General features: G+C 53.7%; 1 protein-coding gene across 4 annotated transcripts in view; it reads right to left on the reverse strand.

Moving 5' to 3' along the window:
- Positions 1 to 20,002, reverse strand: part of TXNRD2 (thioredoxin reductase 2) — a 47,271-nt gene that overhangs the window by 25,895 nt on the left and 1,374 nt on the right. Inside the window, exons 1-8 of one of the 4 annotated variants that reach the window (XM_005875536.2) lie at positions 19,818 to 19,839; positions 16,283 to 16,351; positions 13,295 to 13,351; positions 12,656 to 12,800; positions 11,953 to 12,027; positions 10,517 to 10,595; positions 9,998 to 10,060; positions 5,385 to 5,455 (exon numbers count right to left, since the gene is read on the reverse strand). In XM_005875536.2, the coding sequence (XP_005875598.1) occupies positions 5,385 to 5,455; positions 9,998 to 10,060; positions 10,517 to 10,595; positions 11,953 to 12,027; positions 12,656 to 12,741 (374 nt within the window). In that variant the 5' untranslated portion in view covers positions 12,742 to 12,800; positions 13,295 to 13,351; positions 16,283 to 16,351; positions 19,818 to 19,839. Of the gene's footprint in view, positions 1 to 5,384; positions 5,456 to 9,997; positions 10,061 to 10,516; positions 10,596 to 11,952; positions 12,028 to 12,655; positions 12,801 to 13,294; positions 13,352 to 16,282; positions 16,352 to 17,579; positions 17,674 to 19,817; positions 19,840 to 20,002 lie in introns of those variants that run through there. The other 3 variants (XM_005875535.2, XM_014547138.1, XM_005875534.2) reach the window with 3 other exon arrangements.

The raw sequence follows: 20,002 nt of genomic DNA on the forward strand, positions 1-20,002 counted from the left end.
CCCCCTCCCACCCTCAGGGCCTGTTGCTGGGCCCACTTCCACCAGGCGCAGATCTCTACATTCTGGCCCCATGACGGATGCCACCTCGGGCTCTGGCCTCACAACTACTGCCGCCCTGAGGAGGAGTCTCCCCAGCCCGAGGCCTCCACGACTTAGTCCCAGGGACACGCGGGAGGTGGTCAGCAGAGCTGTACAGCCGGTAGGCAGGTCCAAGCTGCTGGCTCGCCTCCCTTTCTGGACGTGAGGATGTCACGCTAGAGGAATATGGAAGTCGGGCAGAAAATGAAAAATGAAGCTGCAGTGAATTTTCTTAAATTAATGGCTATGGTGCCTCGCAAAATAAAATTTACATTCTTCTCTCCTGCTCTTAGGAAGAGAGAAAAGCGGTTACAGTACCTAATCAGCTTCTGAACTCAACAAGGGTCACACAAAAGCTCCTCCCATGACCTCCTCTGACAGGCAGCCCAAGTCACAAACTCTCCCTGCTTCACGCTCGCTGGAGCCCAAGGACAGAGGTCAGGCTGTGGAGCAGCCGCAGGGCAGCGCACAGTCTGGCTGGCAAGCGAGCTGGGCCATGCGGGACAGGCCGGCCAGCACCTCCCTCTGCAGACACTCCAGGAGACCTAGGCAGCTGAGTGGCAGTGGGAACACAGGGTCCTGGGTCCCACCTTGACATGGGAACTCTGCTGCCTGGTGGGTCCCACATGGGAGAAGAGCCGCCCCAGGTGGCTCCGGTCTCATTCAAGTCCTCTTGGCCATTAGAGAAAGTTCTGACAATGACATTAGCCGAGAGCTCTTGCTCAGAGCCAGGTCTGCAGAGAGCTGACCTCAAGCCCAGAGCGAGCCCCAGGCAGCAGGGCTGAGCAGCTGGGCCAGGAAGCCCAGGGGGTTGAGTACAGTGACCCCGATTGCCTACCCTTAAGGCATGCAAACAGTTGCAACACGTAGGGACCAGATGGTCCTGGGCCTGAGCAGGTTGGTGGCTGGGCCCAAGTCCCAACCAGGCTGCCTGGGGCCAAAAGGCCTCTCAGGGGAGAGGGCCCTCCATGTGAACAAGCAAACATCCTGGGGCTGTGGATCAAGGTGGAACCCGGCTGCCTCGGGGGCACTTGGGTCTAGATACCCCAGTACCTGCATCCTTCCAGGAGCTGTGGGGAGTGGGCCCCTTTCTCCCCTTCCATGTTCCCTCCACCTGCCCGGGGGTTGCCCAGCTGAATGACGGGCCATGCAGGGCTTGGGCCTCCCTAGGCAGGGCTGGACACCCCCTCTGTGCCCCTACTTCCTCCACTGGTTAGGGACAGCTCCCCAAAGCGGCCATTATTCCCCTGCCAGCCCAGAGGACACCTTCCTTCCTCCAGAATCACCCATACATCTTCAACCCATCCTGCATTTCCACACAAAAATAAAGAAACAAGGCCCTAACCAGTTTGGTGCAGTGGGTAGAGCATCAGCCTATGGACTGAAGGATCCCAGGTTCGATTCTAGTCAAGGGCACATGCCTGGGTTGCAGGCTTGATCCCCAGTAGGGGGCTTGCAGAAGGCAGCCGATCAATGATTCTCTCTCATCATTGATGTTTCTATCTCTCGCTCCCTCTTCCTTTCTCTCTGAAATCAATACAAATATATTTTTAAAAAAGAGAGAGAAAGAAACAAGAATAATGGAAAAGGCACACAAGCCAGGCACAAAGCTGGCGTTCAGGCGGCAGAGCTGAGGATGCCAACCTGTACAGCCTGCCTCAGGCCCCGCACGTGCTGGCCCAGCCCGCCTGGCCTCCGAAGGTCCTGCCCATGAACTCGGGAACTCACGCTGCACTTGCTGGAGTCCTCTACACGGGATGCATCACCTCCAGGAGGTCCAAATTGGGTACCCAGCTGTGTAGTGAGGGTGTTGACTCTGTTTTCCGACTGGGCTTGGGCTGGGCCACCCCCTCTGCCATCTATTAGCCCTGGGCTCCTCAGACCTGGACACAAGCAAAGGACGAAAGGGTCTCCTCACCTGCCCACGAGGCTAGGACACCACTGTGGCTGTGGGGGTCCAAAGAGCAACAAAGGTGGCAGAGCAAACGCAAGAGGCTGAAAGCCACAGGCCCCACCGTGGGTTCCACGTGCCAGATCTGAAGCTACTGGTCACCGTGCGCCATGGAAGAAGGTCTCGTGCTGCCCAGGCCCCGTCACAGGAAGAGAAGAGAGGGGGCCTGTATATGCAGCAGAATCCATGAGAAGCTGGGGCCTGGCGTGCCACCCAAAGCCTCCAACTGGCCTTGGGGAGCTGTTCAGAGGACAGAGTACCCGCTGCAGGGGGAGGCCTGGCGCATCGGGCACCCTCGGCCACCAGCCTGGCCTCCTTGATGGGGCCGAGTAGAAACGTCCCGCCCGGTGACGGGAGGCACTTGGGGCCAGGGGGCAGCCCTCAGGTCCATATTAATTTCAGCTCCATTTTAAAGGCGAGTTAAAATAAACACGGGGAATATTTATAAGGCAAATAAATCTGGCAGAAACAGCCCCTCCAAGTGTGAGCAGAGGCCTCCCCCTCAGCCCCAGCCCAAGCTGATAAAATACAGAAATGCTACTGTAGACCCCGCGGGCTTATTTTGACTGCGCGGAGGAATGTAACATGTAAACACTGACTCCCATATCACACTGTTACAACTTGCATTAACAGCACCGGACAAAAGCTGCATTTTCACAGAAGCATCGTACAGGGATATATCTCCAGCTTAATTTTTTAAAAAAACCATTTCCTCACATAAATCATGCTCAGAACGAAACGGGTGACTGATACATTGCAAACACTTTTTTTCTTAAACAATAACATACCTAGATTCCTTCTAAACGAAAGAGCTTGTTTAAAAAAAAATCTTCGAAAATTTTTTTTCTTTTCTGAAGAAAATAAACACTACAGTTTCTTTCCCGACCAAAGTATCTGGGGCCATGTCTTCCTGGCCGAATGGGCCACGGCCCCCAGCACACGGCCACAGAGGAGCAATGCGAGCCAGGACCACCTCGCCGCGTGCCGCCGGTACCCACTGCACCCGGGCCTCCCACCCTACCCCTCTGATGCCAGGCACTCTCGCCAATGCCACAGGAAAAGCGGAGTTGAGAGCCAGGGCAGGGCAGGGCAGGGACTCAACTCCTGGATGGAGCTTTCAGATGGGCCTGAGGGGCTGAGCGGCCAGCTATGCTGGACTCCAGCAGCCTGGTCACCACCCCACCACACCACAGATGAATTGCAAACACCTCGGACACAAAGGCAAAGCTGAAGGGTGAAAGCCCTAAGGGAAAATACAGAAGCTTTTTTTTTTTTTAAGAAAAAAAAAATCTTGGGGGTAGGGAAGGCCTTCCTGAACATGCAATAAATCTAAAAGCCATTAAGTGTAAAAAGAGATCTAAGTTACATTAAAAAAAACATTTGTACATTGCACAAGTTAAAAGACATGACAAGCTGAGAAAGCCTGCAACATAAACGACATGGGATCACAGTCCTAATATGCAAACCAGCTGGAAGATAAGAGATAAGAGAAGAAAAAGAAAACCAGATAGAAAGCAGGCCAAGGACCAAGCTAACAATTCACACACACGCGCAGGCACACAGACATTCACACACAAACTCACATACAGATACTCCATTTTACATGGCCGATAAATACACAAAAAGGTTACTAATCATAGCAAATGCAAATAAAACCAGGTCATGTTTAACCTACTGGATAGTACAAGATAAAAGAACAGAAACCCAGAAATTATGCATAAAGAGAAAAAAGGAATAAATGTGACAACATAAACATTAAAAATTTCTGCATGAAAAACTACCTTTAAGTCAAAAGACAAACCACAGCCTGGGGGTGCTTGTGGAAGGTGATGGGCAGAGGGACACAAACCTGCATGAGCCTGAGCGCAGATGCTGGGAGGGACCCAGACGTGCCTCGGGCAGAAGCCACTGGTGCTCCCCTGATGGGGACAGGAGAGGCTCCTTTCATTTTTATGCCAATGGAAAAGCTGGTGCCCACATGAGGAGGTAGAACAGGGAGCAGCCCGCCAGGAGAGAGCATGTCAGCAGATGTATGAAGGTGTGAAGGGCATCTGCCTTGGACCTCAGGTTTCTACTTGTGAAACACCCTCAGGTATATGTTACACATAAGAAGCACTTATGCCCCGGGCGGTTTGGCTCAGTGGATAGAGTGTCCCAGGTTCAATTCTGGTCAAGGGCACATACCTTGGTTGCAGGCTCAATCCCCAGCCCTGGTCGGGGCGCATGAGGAAGCAACCAATCGATGTGTGTCTCTCTCTGCCTCTCCCCCTCTCTCTAAAAATCAATAGAAAAATATTCTCAGGTGAGGATTAACCAAAAAAAAAAGAAGAAGAAGAAGAAGAAGTATTTATGATGGGATATAAGATGCACACCAAAGGTTTCCATTGCAACATTTTATAACAATGAAAAACACCAAAGGTCCCATTGCAACATTTTATAACAATGAAAAAGAGAAACTACTGAGATGCTCCAGAACCGTGAAAAGATAAAATAAACTACAATCTATCCATTCAAGGGAATCCAGCCTTTCCCTGAACAAAGATGCTTGGTGAACAGGAAATGATGGTGGTGAGCAGAGCACCATGACATGCACACACTCCCCATGTACACAACACACACACACACACACACACACACACACACACACACACGCCTCACATCTATGCTTGTGCACACATGCCTGTCCACCTCTGGACGCATTTTTCCACCCACATTTCCTTGTAGGCAAGTCCCAAGGCAGCTCAGTGCTGCTCACGACCAAGCCTCTGTCGCCCTCTGGTGGCCTTTTTGGTTGGCATGACCATGAAGTCCCCTCCATAACCTACAGGCAGGAGCTCTATGGACCTAGAACAGCTCTGTGGATGCAGGAAATGAACTTAGTGCATTTTCACCTGTTTGGGAAACATAAAACCACTCACATGCTTCACAGATGTCATTTCCACAACTGGGATGTGGTTTCTGAGGCCTCTGGAACCTTCTTTGTGAGATCTCAGGGAAGTCCAAGGTACGAACCAGGTGAAAGTAGAAAAGTTTGAGGCCAGAGGGGCTGAGGGCTTTTCCTGATGACCCTGACCCTCTTTCCCTCAATGAATGCTCCCCTCTCTGATGCTTCTGACAGGACCCACTGGAACCCTGGGGCTCCAGGGAACCCTGTTTGAAAACTACTGCCCTAGACAATATTCGATTCACTTGGTGACACATGTGCCATCAGGGCACAAATAATGAGCTTTCTGTCCTCCTCTCAGGGAGATGGGAGGAATGCACTAGGAGAGAGGACCACACAGTATTCTACACGGCCCTGATGTTTAAGAAATGAACAAAGGGGACCTCCACTCAGGCATATATCAGGTCTTACGTTTTTCCAGGAGATTCCTTCAGCCAGAAGATGTCATCACTTGTAATCCCATGTTCCACGGCACCTTCAATCTATCCAGAAAAAAAGATCAATGTGAGAGAATGTCATTTGACCTGTCCTAGAGACTTCCTCAAAGGGGACACCCATTTTGTAGACACAACACAACCAGACCCACCCAGCCCACTTGTGGGTGCACTTTCCTGCTCCACAGACTTCTTCAGGTTGTGGCCTCTAGGGACAGGTGACCTGTCTGTATCTAACTCGGTGTGCCATCTGCCCAGCATGAATGCACTGCCTCTCCTTGGCTGTGCAAGGTGCCCTGAGATCCAGGGCACGGCCAGCAGCTCTTTCCTCTCCGCTCTCCAGGACCCCCAACTCCCTCCAGACCCAGCACTATGGGGAGGGGAGGGGGAAGCTAGGCAGGGGTGAGGGAGCAAGCCATCTTCCAGGGCACCAGACTGAAGGCTGGACGGGAAGGCCCAATGGTCTCTACCCTGGAGGGAAAGCACAGGTGGCCGTGCTCAGGAACTATACGGGTCCTCCTGTATCCCAGCAGGGCCTGGTGAGGGGCTCTCGAGCAAGTGGGAAGACACCAGGCGAGCCCGAACCGGTTTGGCTCAGTGGATAGAGCATCAGCCTGCGGACTGAAAGGCCCCAGGTTCAATTCCGGTCAAGGGCATGTACCTGGGTTGCGGGCACATCCCCAGTAGGGGGTGTGCAGGAGGCAGCTGATCGATGTTTCTCTCTCATCAATGTTTCTAATTCTCTATCCCTCTCCCTTCCTCTCTGTAAAAAATCAATAATTTTTTTTTTTAAAGAATACTTAAAAAAAAAAAAAAAGACACCAGGCGAGCACTCCCTCAGGCCTGTGAGAGTAAGATGTGCTGGTGGAGAGGAAATGGATTTCAAACAGTTTATGATTCCAACTGGCAAAAAAAATAAAGCCAGGGATTTCTTGGGTTTGCTGAAGGGAAACCGAAAGGTCTGAAAATCAAAGGGACTGAAACACAAGCAAGTCTTGGCAGGCACCCAGGGGGGTGGGCAGCAGGGTCATCCCGGGTGAGGTGTCAGAGAGCAGGACAGCCAGGACTAGGACCCGCAGCTCCTGCCTCATCTCCCTCTGGGCAAACAGAGACATCGGCAGCTGCCCAGCCGAGGTCCAGCAGGGTGGAGCCCGGCCAGTGCCCTCCACAGGGCACCCTGGTGTGGGGCTGCGTGCAGCTCCGCCCGGGGCCTCAAAGGAGCTGAGATGACTATCCGGCTCCTGGGGCTTTAGGCTGGGCGAGGGGTCACTAACAGCGCCCTGCCATCCTTCAGAGCCAAGCAGCCTGCCCAGGCCCAGCCCTGAGCACAAGCTCCCCCCCGCCCCCCGCCCCGAGGCTGCTCCTGCTGGCCCGACAGCTGAAGGGAAGGCCAGTGGTCTCTGAGGACAGAGGTGTGCTTTTTCCTCGGTGCCCCATTTCCAGAAAAAGCACAAAACAGAAGCTGGAGGTTCGGGGTTTAGGTGTCTGCGAGGAAACAGGACCAGTCCTTGTTCTTCCGTCCATGCTCCATCTGGGTCTCGGTAGGAGGCAGGAGTCCTCAGGCTCGTGGGGCCTGTGGGCCTGTGCCCTTTGCTGCGGCCCATGTGGAGGCTCAGGGCTTGCAGCACCCACTTCCCGGGGACCCTGGGAGACCCTCGAGGATGTGGCTCAACCAAACCCCTCTGTCCTCCCTTCCTGCTTCCCCTTCTGCCTCATCCCACCTGGGGCCTCTTCCTCAGCAGGGAGGACAGAGAAGCCCCCACATGTAAGACGGGGCCAGGAGGTGACGTCAGCGAACAGGGTGTGGACTGAGGGCCTCCCGAGGTCCACCCCTCCATAAAAACAGCAAAAGAACTGGCAAAAGCGACCAGATTCGACTTTTTCCTAACTCCGGACGTTAACCGAGGGCTTGTGGCAACACAGGGAACATTAAGTCAAGAAAAATGGCTGGAACTTGGTAAGAATGGTAAGTTCTGTGGAGTTTTCACGTATGCTAGTCCCATCCCCCAGCTCAGTGGCAGCCTTGAAAAATGACAGTACGGAGAGAGCAGCGCGGAGAGAGCAGAACGGAGCTGAGCCCGTTCAGAGCTCCTTCCCCAGGAGCAGCCATTGGCAGGCCTTGCCGGGGGTTCCCTGAAAGACCCCACTCCATAGGCTGGTCTTCCTCTGACCTCCCCTGAACTCGCCCGGCGCTGAAAGCCTCTCCCCGGGGAGGATTTGCCCAGTGACTGGACATCACGGCTGCCTCCGGTGATGGATAACGACTGACGCACGGCAGCCGAACCAAAAGCGGAAAAGGAAACGCTGGGCCGGAGATGTCCGCTGGGGCTTTCAAAAGCTCCGGCGTATTCCTGGATCTAGGTGGCCAGGCGTCGGCATTGGGCTGCGCACATGCCGGGGAAAGGCCTGAAATGGCACTGAGCTCTCAGCCTCTGGCTGACCTCGGGCTCTGCCCCAGCAGGAAGTGAGGGCTAAGGCAGCTCCTCGTGCCTGGCTCAGTGTCGGAGGTTATGCCTCAACATGCCATGGATGACTGACGCACGGCAGCCGAACCAAAAGCGGAAAAGGAAACGCTGGGCCGGAGGTGTCCGCTGGGGCTTTCAAAAGCTCCGGCGTATTCCTGGATCTAGGTGGCCAGGCGTCGGCATCGGGCTGCGCACATGCCGGGGAAAGGCCTGAAATGGCACTGAGCTCTCAGCCTCTGGCTGACCTCGGGCTCTGCCCCAGCAGGAAGTGAGGGCTAAGGCAGCTCCTCGTGCCTGGCTCAGTGTCGGAGGTTATGCCTCAACATGCCCACGGGGCCCTCGGCAAAGACGGGAGATTTCTTGGTTCCAGGTGTTTAAGGAAATCTCCGTCGTTAGCTGGCCACTAAGCTAACTGAGCAGAGAATTCAGTGGCCTCACACAACGAAGAATAAAGATTTTACAAAATCAGTTCAGAAAAATCATCCAACAGCAATACACAAAATCCTACAGTGGAGAGAGACTCTGATTCCCAGAGTTAACACATTATTTAATTTGAAAAGTTCTGTTATTGCCTGGCCGGTGTGGCTCAGTGGTTGAGCATGGACGTATGGACCAGGAGGTCACGGTTTGATTCCCAGTCAGGGCACATGCCCGAGTTGCAGGCTCAATCCCCAGTGTGGGGTGTGCAGGAGGCAGCCAATCAATGATTCTCTCTCATCATTGATGTGTCTATCTCTCCCTCTCCCTTCCTCTCTGAAATTAATAAAAATATATTTAAGAATGAAAAGTCCCGTTATCAACAAAAAACTATGAGACAAGCAAAGAAACAAGAAAGTATGGTAGGAATATGAAATGGTGTAGCTGCTTTGGAAAACAGCCCGGCAATTCCTCAGGAGGTTAAACATAGAGTTAATATGACCCAGCAACTCCACTCCAAGGTAGATATGTAGATGTAGATATATCTATATGTATATCTATATCTATATATAGCTATATATATCCAAAAGAAGTGAAAACTTAAGTCCACAGAGAAACTCCTACATAGATGTTCACAGCAGCACGATTTGTAAAAGCTAAAAGTGGAAACACCCAGGTGTCCATCAATGGACAAGGGCATAAACCAAACCTGACATACACATACAATGCAATATTATTCGTCATAAAAGGAAATGAAGTTCTGATACAGGCTGCACCACAAACGAACCCTGAAGATGTTATGCCAAGTGCAGAAGTCAGTCACAAAGGCCACACCGTGTGTGATTCCATTTATGTGACATGTCCATAGAGACAGACAGCAGGCCAGTGGCTGCCAGGGGCTGGGGAAGCAGGGAATTGGCGTGACTGCTAAGGGGTATGGGGATTCATTTTTGGGTGATGAAAATGTTCTGGAATTAAGTAGTGGTGATTGATGGTTGCACAACTCTGTGAAATAGCCACTGAATTGTATCCTTTAAAAGGGTACATTTTATGGTATGTGAATTTTGTCAATTTAAAAACAAAAAGATTTGGGTTTGGAGGAGGAAGAACAAGGTTTAAGTCCTGGATGTTCCAATGTTCTGAGGCTGAAGAGAAAAGGAAGAACCAACAAAGGAGACAGAACAAGTGGCGCTGAGATACAGGAGAATCGGTCTGGTGGTTCCCAGATGCCAGCTGGAGAAGGAACTGAGCCCGGCCAGTGTTGCTCAGTGATTGAGCATCAACCCAGGAACCAAGAGGGCTCCCAGTTCTATCCCAGAATATGGGCTGATCCCCAGTAGGGGGCATGCAGGAGGCAGCCAGTTGATGTTTCTCTTTCATCAATGTTTCCATCTCTCTATCCCTCTCCCTTCCTCTCTCTCTAAAATCAATAAAAACTATTTTTTTTTAAAGAATGACTTGAGAATGGCTCTTAGGATTCAGCCGTGTGGGGGTCCTGGTGACCTGATTCAGCAGAGTGGATTCAAGGAAGAATTGGAAAATAGAAAGTAACGATAGTGAGCACACAAAAACCTTTTTTAAAGAAGAGGAAGAGTGGGGAGTGCTGCTGGGGCGGGAAGCATGAGCACAGTAAACAGTCTATCACATGAGCCCAGAGACCATGAACTTGCCCAGGGCGGCAGGGAAGGCTGTGTTCGAGGACACTCACGTGCGTGGGGTACTTCGGTCTCCCTCCAGTAGCGATGACAATGTGCTTAGCCGAAAGCAGAGTCTGAGAAGACACCAAGAAAGCCAGGGTCAGACAGATACGTTGTGGTCACCCACGCCTCTGCCAGTGGGTACCCCAGGGCAGAGACCCACGCTTCTAATGCAACCCCGGCCGGGCACTGCGGACCCTGTGGGCAGCAGCTCAGAGGCCCTGTGGAGCTGGGACCCATTAGGGTCCAGGGACAGGCAGAAGAGGGCAGGGAGCTGCTCTAACTTCAAGCACCTCACAGTTTACAAAGCACCCTGTGGGTGTCTCGTTTCCTTGAAGCCCCCCTAAACCATGATCGCCCACCCCGTGGCCTCATCACGCGTCACCCCACATGGCACATGAATCGCCCATGATCCGCTTCATCCCTCATAGAGAATGACAAGGAGCCTCAGAGGAATCTGCCTCGTCCGCTCAGCAGCACTGATTACTGAGAACAGCACCTCGGTCCGCGGCAGGTCGGTTGGGACTCACCTCTTTCCCACCTTTTGCGACTCCGCGAACCACGTGCTCATCCACAAAGCTGGCCTTCATATTAAAGTAGCTGACTTTTCTGCAAAATAAATAGAATTTTCAAACATTTCCTATACAAATTCAGCATCACCTGTGCGATGAAATAGGGAGCACTGGGTGGCTGGTAAAATGTGAGCGCGATCCCACAGTGCACGTCCTCCACCCACAGTCCAGGTGGGGAAGCACGGGGGAGGGGCAGAAGCACGGCCTCCCCTAGGGGTCAGGCACATTCCACCAGAAAGAGACCCCCATGCGCACACAGTTACCCCAAAACATCCCAACCACCAATTTCCCGCTCCCAAGGAAGAGTGCCCAGAGGACAGGCAGCACCCCAACCTTTAGGGACAGTGAGACCAGGAAATGGGTCCGATGACGAGCACAAGCGTGGTTGGGAACAGGGTGTGCGGAAGCAACCCACCCTCTCTGATCACAAAGGCTATGCTGTGGTGTGGGCTCTAGGTGGCGCTGGGGAGCCTTCACCACCACCTTGACCTGGCGTTCTCCCCAGTGCCAAGCCCTGTGCCTCCACGTCCCACCTGAAGCTCCTACAGAAGCCCTTGCTCACCCACGAAGAGCTGCAGGGCACAGACACACAATTCCACACCAGCCTCCTTCTGTGAGCAGCTCTAGAGCCAGCCCACTGCCCGGCCTGCTTGGTGCCTGCCCGGGGTCAGACAGAACAAACGGCAGAGCCTGATGCCTCCAGGAAACTGCACTGGGGAGCAGCGAGCCCCATTCGGAGAAGAAATGATGCGATGTGGCCTAGCTCCCTGAGGGACCGCTGGGGAAGCCGGGGTAGCAGCCTCCTGGCTCAGCTTTCTTGGGTAACAGGGCACAATATAGCTGCCTACTGCACGGCCAGGAAGATCCCTTGGGACCAAGCTAAGGGTGCTCAGATGAGGGCCACCAGATGACCCACGTGGCATAGGGCAGAACGACTGGATAAGGAGCAAGCTTAGCCTGAGTCAAGTACAGTTTCAGGCACCTCTCCCTAAGGATGGGAGATGCTTTGGTGGCAGGAAATGTCAGCATCTGGGCTGGGGATCCCAAAGGGCTGATGGGCCCTGCTGGCCTCAGGCTGGAGAGATCATATCAGGCCTTTGCTCTAGCGCACAACGCCAGGCCTCGTCACCGTGCCCAGGGAGCCGGAAGCCAGAACAGGGGCCGCCTGCTAAACCTTCTACATCGTGAACCTCACACTTTGCTGCTCTGGGCTCTGCTGGGCCACCCCGCAGGGCAGCCTCCACTCCCAGGGCACTCGCCTGCCAGCTGCTTATCTGCACGCTCCACCTTCTGAGCCGGGACTCTCATCTCATTGCTGCTGAGCCCCCATGAGTAAGGGCTTGTCAAGGTCTGAGATGACCCAGGGAAGGCCAGGGGGCGGCGAGGCTCAGTACCTCTCCTGCAGCTGGACCCGGTGCCCCCAGTTCAGGGACTTCACGTAGTTTTGAACAGCTTCTGCCATTTTCCTCCTGTTATCGCACAAAACAAAATGTTAAAAGCCACCACAGAAGTGGTAGCTGTAGAGTCCCAAACAGACTGTTAGATGCAAATAGTGCGTTAACAGAAACACCAAGAAACGAAGGTGTTTCTAAAAATGGTCAAACATGATGTCCCTCCCCATGGCCACCACCGCTGTCCAGGTTTGGGGCTGTGGACCTTCGGACTCATGGGAAACGGGGCTTTGGTCCCCAGTGGTCAGGACAGGGCAGCAGCCCTGCGTCTAGGTCACCGGGAACCACGAGGGGGCCTGTGTGTGGCTCTCAGTGGACCAGGTGCCGTCTGCTAAACCTAAAATGGTTTCCACCCCAAAACACTGGCCTTGGGGTCAGGTCATCCTATATGGGGGTGTCCTGTGCGCTGCAGGACCTGTAGCAGCATCCCAGGGTGCTACCCAGTAGACGTAGCAGCACACCCCTCCCCCACCCCTCTGGTGATAACCAAAAATGTCTCCAGACATTGCCACATGTCTGGGGTCCAAGGTTGCCCCGGGTGAGCAGCCCCATGGGACAGCACGCTCCCCTGCAGGTTAGCAGATAAATAACCCTCCGCCTCCTCTGGGAGGAGCAGAAAAGCCCTGGGAACAGCCGGGCCCCTCACCAGTCATGCGGGACCTGCTGGGGCACCTCCCAGCCGTAGTAGGGGGCGTCTCGGATCATGCCCCCCAGCAGCGCTGCGTGGTGCATCAGCTTCTTGGGGATGCAGCCAACATTCACGCAGGTGCCGCCGAGGCCCCACCGGGTGCCTGGTATGTTGAGAAGAGCACATTTAGATTTATATGCGGGCAAGGGCTTTCCTGTTCTTCTACAGTTTAGAATACCCTTAGGTTGTGGTTTGTAACTCATACATGGCCCAGGGGACCCTGCTCTACTGCTTTGCTCTGTATAATTGTGTTCAGAGTCCTTTTTTAGTGTGTTTTGTTGTTGTTGTTGTTGTTAATCCTGACTGGGCCAGGGATCGAACCTGCCACTCAGGTACGTGCCCTAGACCGGAAATCGGGCCTGCAACCCTCAGGTGCACAGGCCGACTCTCTAACCACTGAACGACACTAACCAGAGCCAGAGTCATTTTTAAATAAGAACGAGAAACTTTAAAATAATGGCAGTTTACAGGGAAACAGGGCACTCTCTGGAGACTCTGGGAAGTAGGGTGCCTGGTGGCTCAGCTGCCCTCTGTACCAGGAACTACCCTTCCCTAACCCCTTCCCAGGACACGTGGCTCCAGTTGGGGGCTGCCTACCTTGCGGGGACGGTTCCACGTAGTCTACCACGGCCACCTTCTTTCCCAGCTGAGCGGCTGGAATGACAAGAGGAGAGGGCAGGTGGGCACAACTGGGGAGCTGCTTTGGGGCTGGGACCCCAGGAGCCTATGTGACCCAGAAGGGGTGGGAAAGGACGAGGGCCAGTGGCACCACCAGCTCTGCACCTGGGTCTCCCACTGCCTGCTGCCACCCAGCCGTGCTGCCCACAGGCGGAAACCCTCTTCTGGGCCCAGCTCTCACTCGCCTCCCACCCCCCTGGTTCCAGGCCCAGACACTCAGCACAAGCCTAGTGCCGTCGATGTGTTGATGTTTCTCTCTCTCTCCCTCTCCGAAATCAATAAAAATATTTTAAAAAACAAACATATATCCACACAAAGACACATACACACACGATGTTCATAGCAGCACTGTTCACAATAGTCCAAAACTAGAAACAAACCAAATGTCCATTTACAGGTGAATGAACCAACAAAATGTGAGATACACACACACACACACACATATATAACAGAATACTGATCAACAAGAAAAGGGAATGGGCCCTAACCGGTTTGGCTCAGCGGATAGAGCGCCGGCCTGCGGACTGAAGGGTCCCAGGTTCGATTCCGGACAAGGGCATGTACCTTGGTTGCGGGCACATCCCCAGTAGGGGGTGTGCAAGAGGCAGCTGATCGATGTTTCTCTCTCATCAATGTTTCTAACTCTCTATCCCTCTCCCCTCCCCTCTGTAAAAAATCGATAAAATATATATATATTTTTAAAAAGGGAATGGACCGTGGATATATACAGCAACATAGATGAATCTAAAAGTAATCCTGCTACGTGAAAGAAGCCAGAAAAAAATACATATAGCATGATTCCATTTGTACACAATTTTAGAAAATGCAAACTAATGTATAGTGAGAGAACACGGATCACAGCTTGCCGGGGGATACAGCAGGGAGGGGGGAGCAGGAAGGACTTCTCAGCGTTTGAGGAAACTTTGAGGGTTGTTATGGGCTGCACTGTGTCCCTCCCAAATTGGGGTGCTAACCCCCAGAATCTCAGGATGTAGCCTTACTTGAAGGCAGGGTCGTCACGGGGGTGAGCTGTTAAAATGAGGCCAGATGGGTAGGCGCTAACACGATCTGACTAGTATCTTTATGTAAAAAGACACTCACCGGCAGGGGGACAACCACGTGAGGACACAAGGAGAAGGCGGCCAGGTACAAGCCAAAGAGAGAGGCTTCAGAATAAACTGACCCTGCTGGCCCGTGACCGCAGACTTCCAGCCTCCGGAACTATAGGAAAGTACATTTCTGCTGTTTAAGCCGCTCGGTCTATGACAGTGATGGCGAACCTTTTGAGCTCGGCGTGTCAGCATTTTGAAAAACCCTAACTTAACTCTGGTGCCGTGTCACATATAGAAATTTTTTGATATCTGCAACCATAGTAAAACAAAGACTTATATTTTTGATATTTATTTTATATATTTCAATGCCATTTAACAAAGAAAAATCAACCAAAAAAATGAGTTCGCCTGTCACCTTTGACACGCGTGTCATAGGTTTGCCATCATTGGTCTATGACCTTTGTCACGACAGCCCCAGCACACTAATACAGGGGTGACGGATTCATTATCTTGATTGTGGTATCATTTCACAGGTGTGTATGTATGTCAAACCTTAGCAAGTTGTCCACTTTAAATATATACGATTTGTTAATTATGTCTCAATAAAGCTGTAAAAAATGCTACTGTTACAAAAGCCAAAGACAGAGCTGGGAATTGTTTTGGGTTGAGATACGTTTCTAGAGAGATGACACTGGAGTGGACACAGGTCCAGGGCTTTCTCCTGCTCTAAGGGACAGACAACTGCCCCTAAAGTGGCTCAGTGGTCCAGTGGAGTGAAGACCTAAAGTCCCTCTGTGAGCCCCCAAATCAGCCAGGAGACTTCCCAGGTTCCTGGCCCTCAGAGCAGGCGGGGCCCCTTCCCCACCCCTCAGAGCAAGAGCAGTGGAGAGTGAATTTCCTTTACACCATCTGAGATTCTAAAACCTAGTATCTGCCACGAGGGAGCCATAGATTCATGGCCAGGATGCCTGCTCAACTCCCTCTTGCTTTGGGCCCTGTTTCTCTCCCGTCTCCTCCCCTTCACTCTCCCACATCTGCCCGCTGTCATTTAGACTGGGGAGCAGGCTGCTGGGCGCTCCTCCAGCAGTGCCCAGGGTCTACAGTGAAACCCTGGCGGTCTGTCCCCACCTGGGGGAGTGGCACACTGCAACTCTAGAGAGGCGTGATGTCTCAGGGTGCCTCTGGGTCCAGCCCGTGTACTGCACACCTTTTCACTAAGCGCCCCTGGGTGCCTGGGCCCATCTGGAGAGCAAGACCCAGCCAGCACAACAAACCGTGATCTCTGTGGGACGGTGCCAGAGCTAAGAACAAGGACAGCGGAGCCAGTGATGGGAACTGGACATGCAGGAGGGTACAATTCGCCATCTCAGCAACAAAGACTGGAGGGAGGCAAGTGAGCCCCCCAGCTAACAGGGCAGATGAAGAGCAGGCTACACAGGGCAACCGCCAGGGCATGGCACAAGGCCAGAGGGACCTAGGGAAGCATTTGCAAAACAGCAAAGAGGCAGGGGGCGGGGGAGGGCGTGGGTGGTGGGAGAGATATCCCAAGGTGGGGAGGTCCCATGAGGCCTGAGGCTGGTGCTGAGGAGGGCAGACTTAGACTTGGGGTTCCAACCTAGCTGCCATGTGCTGCACAGATAACTGGGGTACAGTGGGGAGCAGGGCACAGTGACAAGATTGCTGGGGTGATCCTGGCAGAGTGATAGGACCCAGGAGGCCAGCTGTGGAGACAATGAATTCTGCTCATGGCTTCTCAGGGCACATCCCCACCCAGCCCTGGAGAACACCACCACCCACTCCAGGGGACACTGACAACTTGGTGATACCATCAGGGCACAGGACACAGGACACATACCTTCCTTGGCACAGGCCAGCCCGCCGGATCCCCCACCAATCACCAGGAGATCGTAGTCCGGTTGTCCTACTGGAATAAGGGGGAAAGGGTAAGAAGGAAGGACAGGACAAGCCTGGGGCCCCAATCCCAGAAGGTAACACATAATTTCCAAAGGGCAAGCAGCCCCGTCTGGTTAAAAGTGGCACAGGCCCTTGCCCTAGCCGGCTTGGCTCAGTGGATAGAGTGTCAGCCTGAGGACCAAAGGGTCCCGGGTTGGATCCAGGTCAAGGGCACATACAGGCTCCTCCCTGGCCCTGAGTTCCTCCCTGAAATGCCTTTGGGGCTCACTGTGGTGTCACCTCAGAGGCAGCATGCATCCTCCATTCCCGTGCCCAGCACAGAGGACTGCTCGTCTCTTCTGCAAACTACTGACATAGAAGGCAGTTGAGAGACAGCCAAAAAGACATGGAGAAAGGGAATGGAGTGATAGGTGAGGACAGGTGTGTCCTTAGGGATGGCCAGCCTGTGAGAGCTCTAACCTAGGGCCCAAGTTGGGGATACCCAGCGCAGGCACGGGATCAAAGACTCTGAAGAGGCCTTAAACTGCTGTCAGTTACTCTGATGGCTTCCATGTGAGCCCCGAGCACCAGGAAGGAAGAAATCATAGGAAATTATCAGTCTGTGGATCTGCTAACCAAGGCCAGTGACCCTGAGCCTGGGCCTCTCCGTGAGAAGAGTGCGGCCGTTTTGGCAGCCACCTCAACCTTCCTGGCTGTGGAGACAACACCCAGAGCCCCAGCCCTTCAGGGACCTGAGCTCAGGAGATGCCCCACAGGCCTCAGTCCGGGGCCTGTGCTCCTCAGGGACACAGCAGCTCGAGCCTAGAGGAGGCCCTGGGTTGCAGTTGAGGAAGCCTGGGGAGCAGCCGCCCAGAGCTGTGTCCAGGCACTCGGTCCATGGCCTGCAGGCAGCCTGCCCATGGGGACCCGCAGCTGTGCCCGCCAAGCAGCAGGGTCATCCAGGTTCCCTCCAGCAGGAGGCATCGGAGGGCACCTGAGATGCATGTACAGGTTCTTAGGGACCGAATGGAGCCACAACTCGGTTCAAGCAGCCAGTCCAAAGTGGACCCAGTTCCAAATGCAACTCAAAGACTCTGAAGCGGTCTTCACCTGCTGTCAGTTACTCTGATGGCTTCCATATGAGCCTGGAGAACCCAAAACCAACTGCTGTTGGAGAAAAGCTACGGCCAGATGAGGAGCTCAGGCTAGCTGCCTGTCGGGGTACCAGGGGGAGGCTTTACCCAGTAGAACACCCCTACCTTCCATTGCAGGTGCTCGTCCTTCCTGCCACCACAGCAGGGTCCCCGCCAAGTCTCCCCGCCCCGAAGCCCAGCCCGGTGCCCCCCACCCCACTTTATCCGGCCAGCTACCAGGCAGAGGGCAGGAAGCAACTGGCCATGTGGATTAGGGGCTTATCTTTAGCGGTTTGCTCTCCCCACTCACTGTGCACACCCAGGAGCCCTCTGAGCCTGATAACCACTTGGAAGAGGCCGGCAATGGAGCCTTCGGTAAGTGAGAGGAATCTGCCTTTAAACTCATGGGAAGGTTCAGATAGCTTGCTGGGGAGGAATGACCCTGAAGGACCCCAGAGGGGATGGGGTGGGAGCTACTCTGCAGAGTCATCTAGAGCAGTGGTCGGCAAACTCATTAGTCAACAGAGCCAAATATCAATAGTACGATTGAAATTTCTTTTGAGAGCCAAATTTTTTAAACTGAAACTATATAGGTAGGTACATTGTTATTAACTTAATTAGGGTACTCCTAAGCTGGCCTTTGCTAAAAACGTCCTCAATCTGATTGAGGTACGTTCGCTGAGGTCGACCCCTTCCAACTCTCCTATCCACACTCGTCTTGTATACTTGTTTCGTCCATCTCCTTTCCGAAAACCGACTTCTGTGCATGGGCCACGAAGTTTCAATCGCACTGTACATGCGCGCCCGCACATGGTATTTTGTGGATGAGCCACAATCAAGTGGCCAAAGAGCCGCATGTGGCTCGCGAGCCGCGGTTTGCTGAGCACTGCATTAGAGGCACCTGTGCACTCCATGCCCTGGGCTGCCTCACAGCCTCGCCCTCCCCACCTCAGCCAGGCACAGCAGGCGGGGCTGGCCCAGAAAGGTCTGGCCTTGGTGTTCTTAGCCCACTGCCCTTTAATTTTCTGCTCCTCTCTGACCACGGTGCCTGGCACCGGAGCCCAGCGCGTGTGGTTGAGTGAACAGTGTGCTGCTCTGGGAGGGCAAGTGGCCCACAGGTGTGCCAGTTCGCTTGGGGCACTACCTTGGGGAGACCCTGGCAGTAAGTGTTAGGGGACAGAGGACACCAGCAGCACTGCCATGCTGGTTCCTGTCCAGGGAACGCATCACAGTCTCCCCACAAGCCTGGACGGAGCAGGCATCTTTCTACTCTGAGACGCTGCAAGGCTGACATGGAGGAGAAGGTTTAACATCTGACCGCGTGCGTGTCCTTGTTGGGAGTTGCTCTTATCTGCTGACCACCACAGCTGGGGGAGGGGAGGGGTGGGGCAGAATTCTTGGGGCACTGCCTCCTGCCTAACTGGAAACTAAAGACTCCGTCCCAAGGCCACTGGCGTGACCCTCAGTGTGGGGAGCCGGCACGGCCATGGCACACTCAGCCCCAGGGTGCCTCATGTGCCATGCCAGCTCAGCCTGGTTCAGTGACCCTGAGTGGGGGGTGAAAGGATTGAGAAAAGACAGACAAGAGAATGAAAGCTGGGTCTCGGTGGGACGCTGCTCCTTGATGAGGAGACAGCGCCAGTGCCCACAAGCCGTGTCTTTATTTTATAGCAGATGCCACGAGGCAAAGTAGGGGCGTGATCAAGTTGTTTACAGCATTCTCGTGAGTTTCAACCTCACTTAACTACATGCACCCGAACTCTATCACAAGGCACAAAAAAGGGCCCTGCCCTCCAGCTGGGACTTGCACATGGCAACGAGAGGACCCTGTCCTTTCATTAGTCCGAGGCTTGAGCCTGGCCAAAACACCGTAACCACGCCCCACACCTCAGCTTAAAAAAAAAAAACCTAACCATGCCCTAACCAGTTTGGCTCAGTGGATAGAGCTCAGTCGGCCTGCAGACTCAAGGGCATGTACCTTGGTTGTGGGCACATCCCCAGGAGGGGGTGTGGAGGAGGCAGCTGATCGATGTTTCTCTCTCATCAATGTTTCTAACTCTCTATCCCTCTCCCTTCCTCTCAGTAAAAAAATCAATAAAATATATTTTAAAAAACAAAAAAAAAACAAAAACCTGAACCGTAGGGGCAGCTCCTGTTTACAGATCTTTTCCTTGGCTCCCCTGGGATCCCCAAGGCCACAGAGTACACGTTTGCCCAGTTACACGTGCAGTCAGCCCTTGCTCCCCAGCCCACCACCGGCCAAGGGCCACCACTCGATTCCCGCAGCCCCAAGCCGGTGAAGGAGCCCTCACCGGTCCTTGCTCTGGCCCTTGCACACCCTCTCACCCGTGCACACCCACTCACACCCTCCTGAGCAGCCAGCCCCAGCTCGGGACTCTGGGGGCACTTGTGGGCCTGTGATTACGGTCCTGGTTCGGTCAGTGTCCCTCCGTGGCTCCAGGAGGTTGAGCCACAAGTCCTCTCCAGCCCAGGGCACTTGCTGAGCAGGGCGGGCAGCGGGTGGCCAGCCCGCCGGCTCCCCGGCGCCC

The sequence above is a fragment of the Myotis brandtii genome, unplaced genomic scaffold, assembly GCF_000412655.1.
Source record: "Myotis brandtii unplaced genomic scaffold, ASM41265v1 scaffold463, whole genome shotgun sequence".
In the NCBI taxonomy this organism is placed as follows: Eukaryota; Metazoa; Chordata; class Mammalia; order Chiroptera; family Vespertilionidae; genus Myotis; species Myotis brandtii.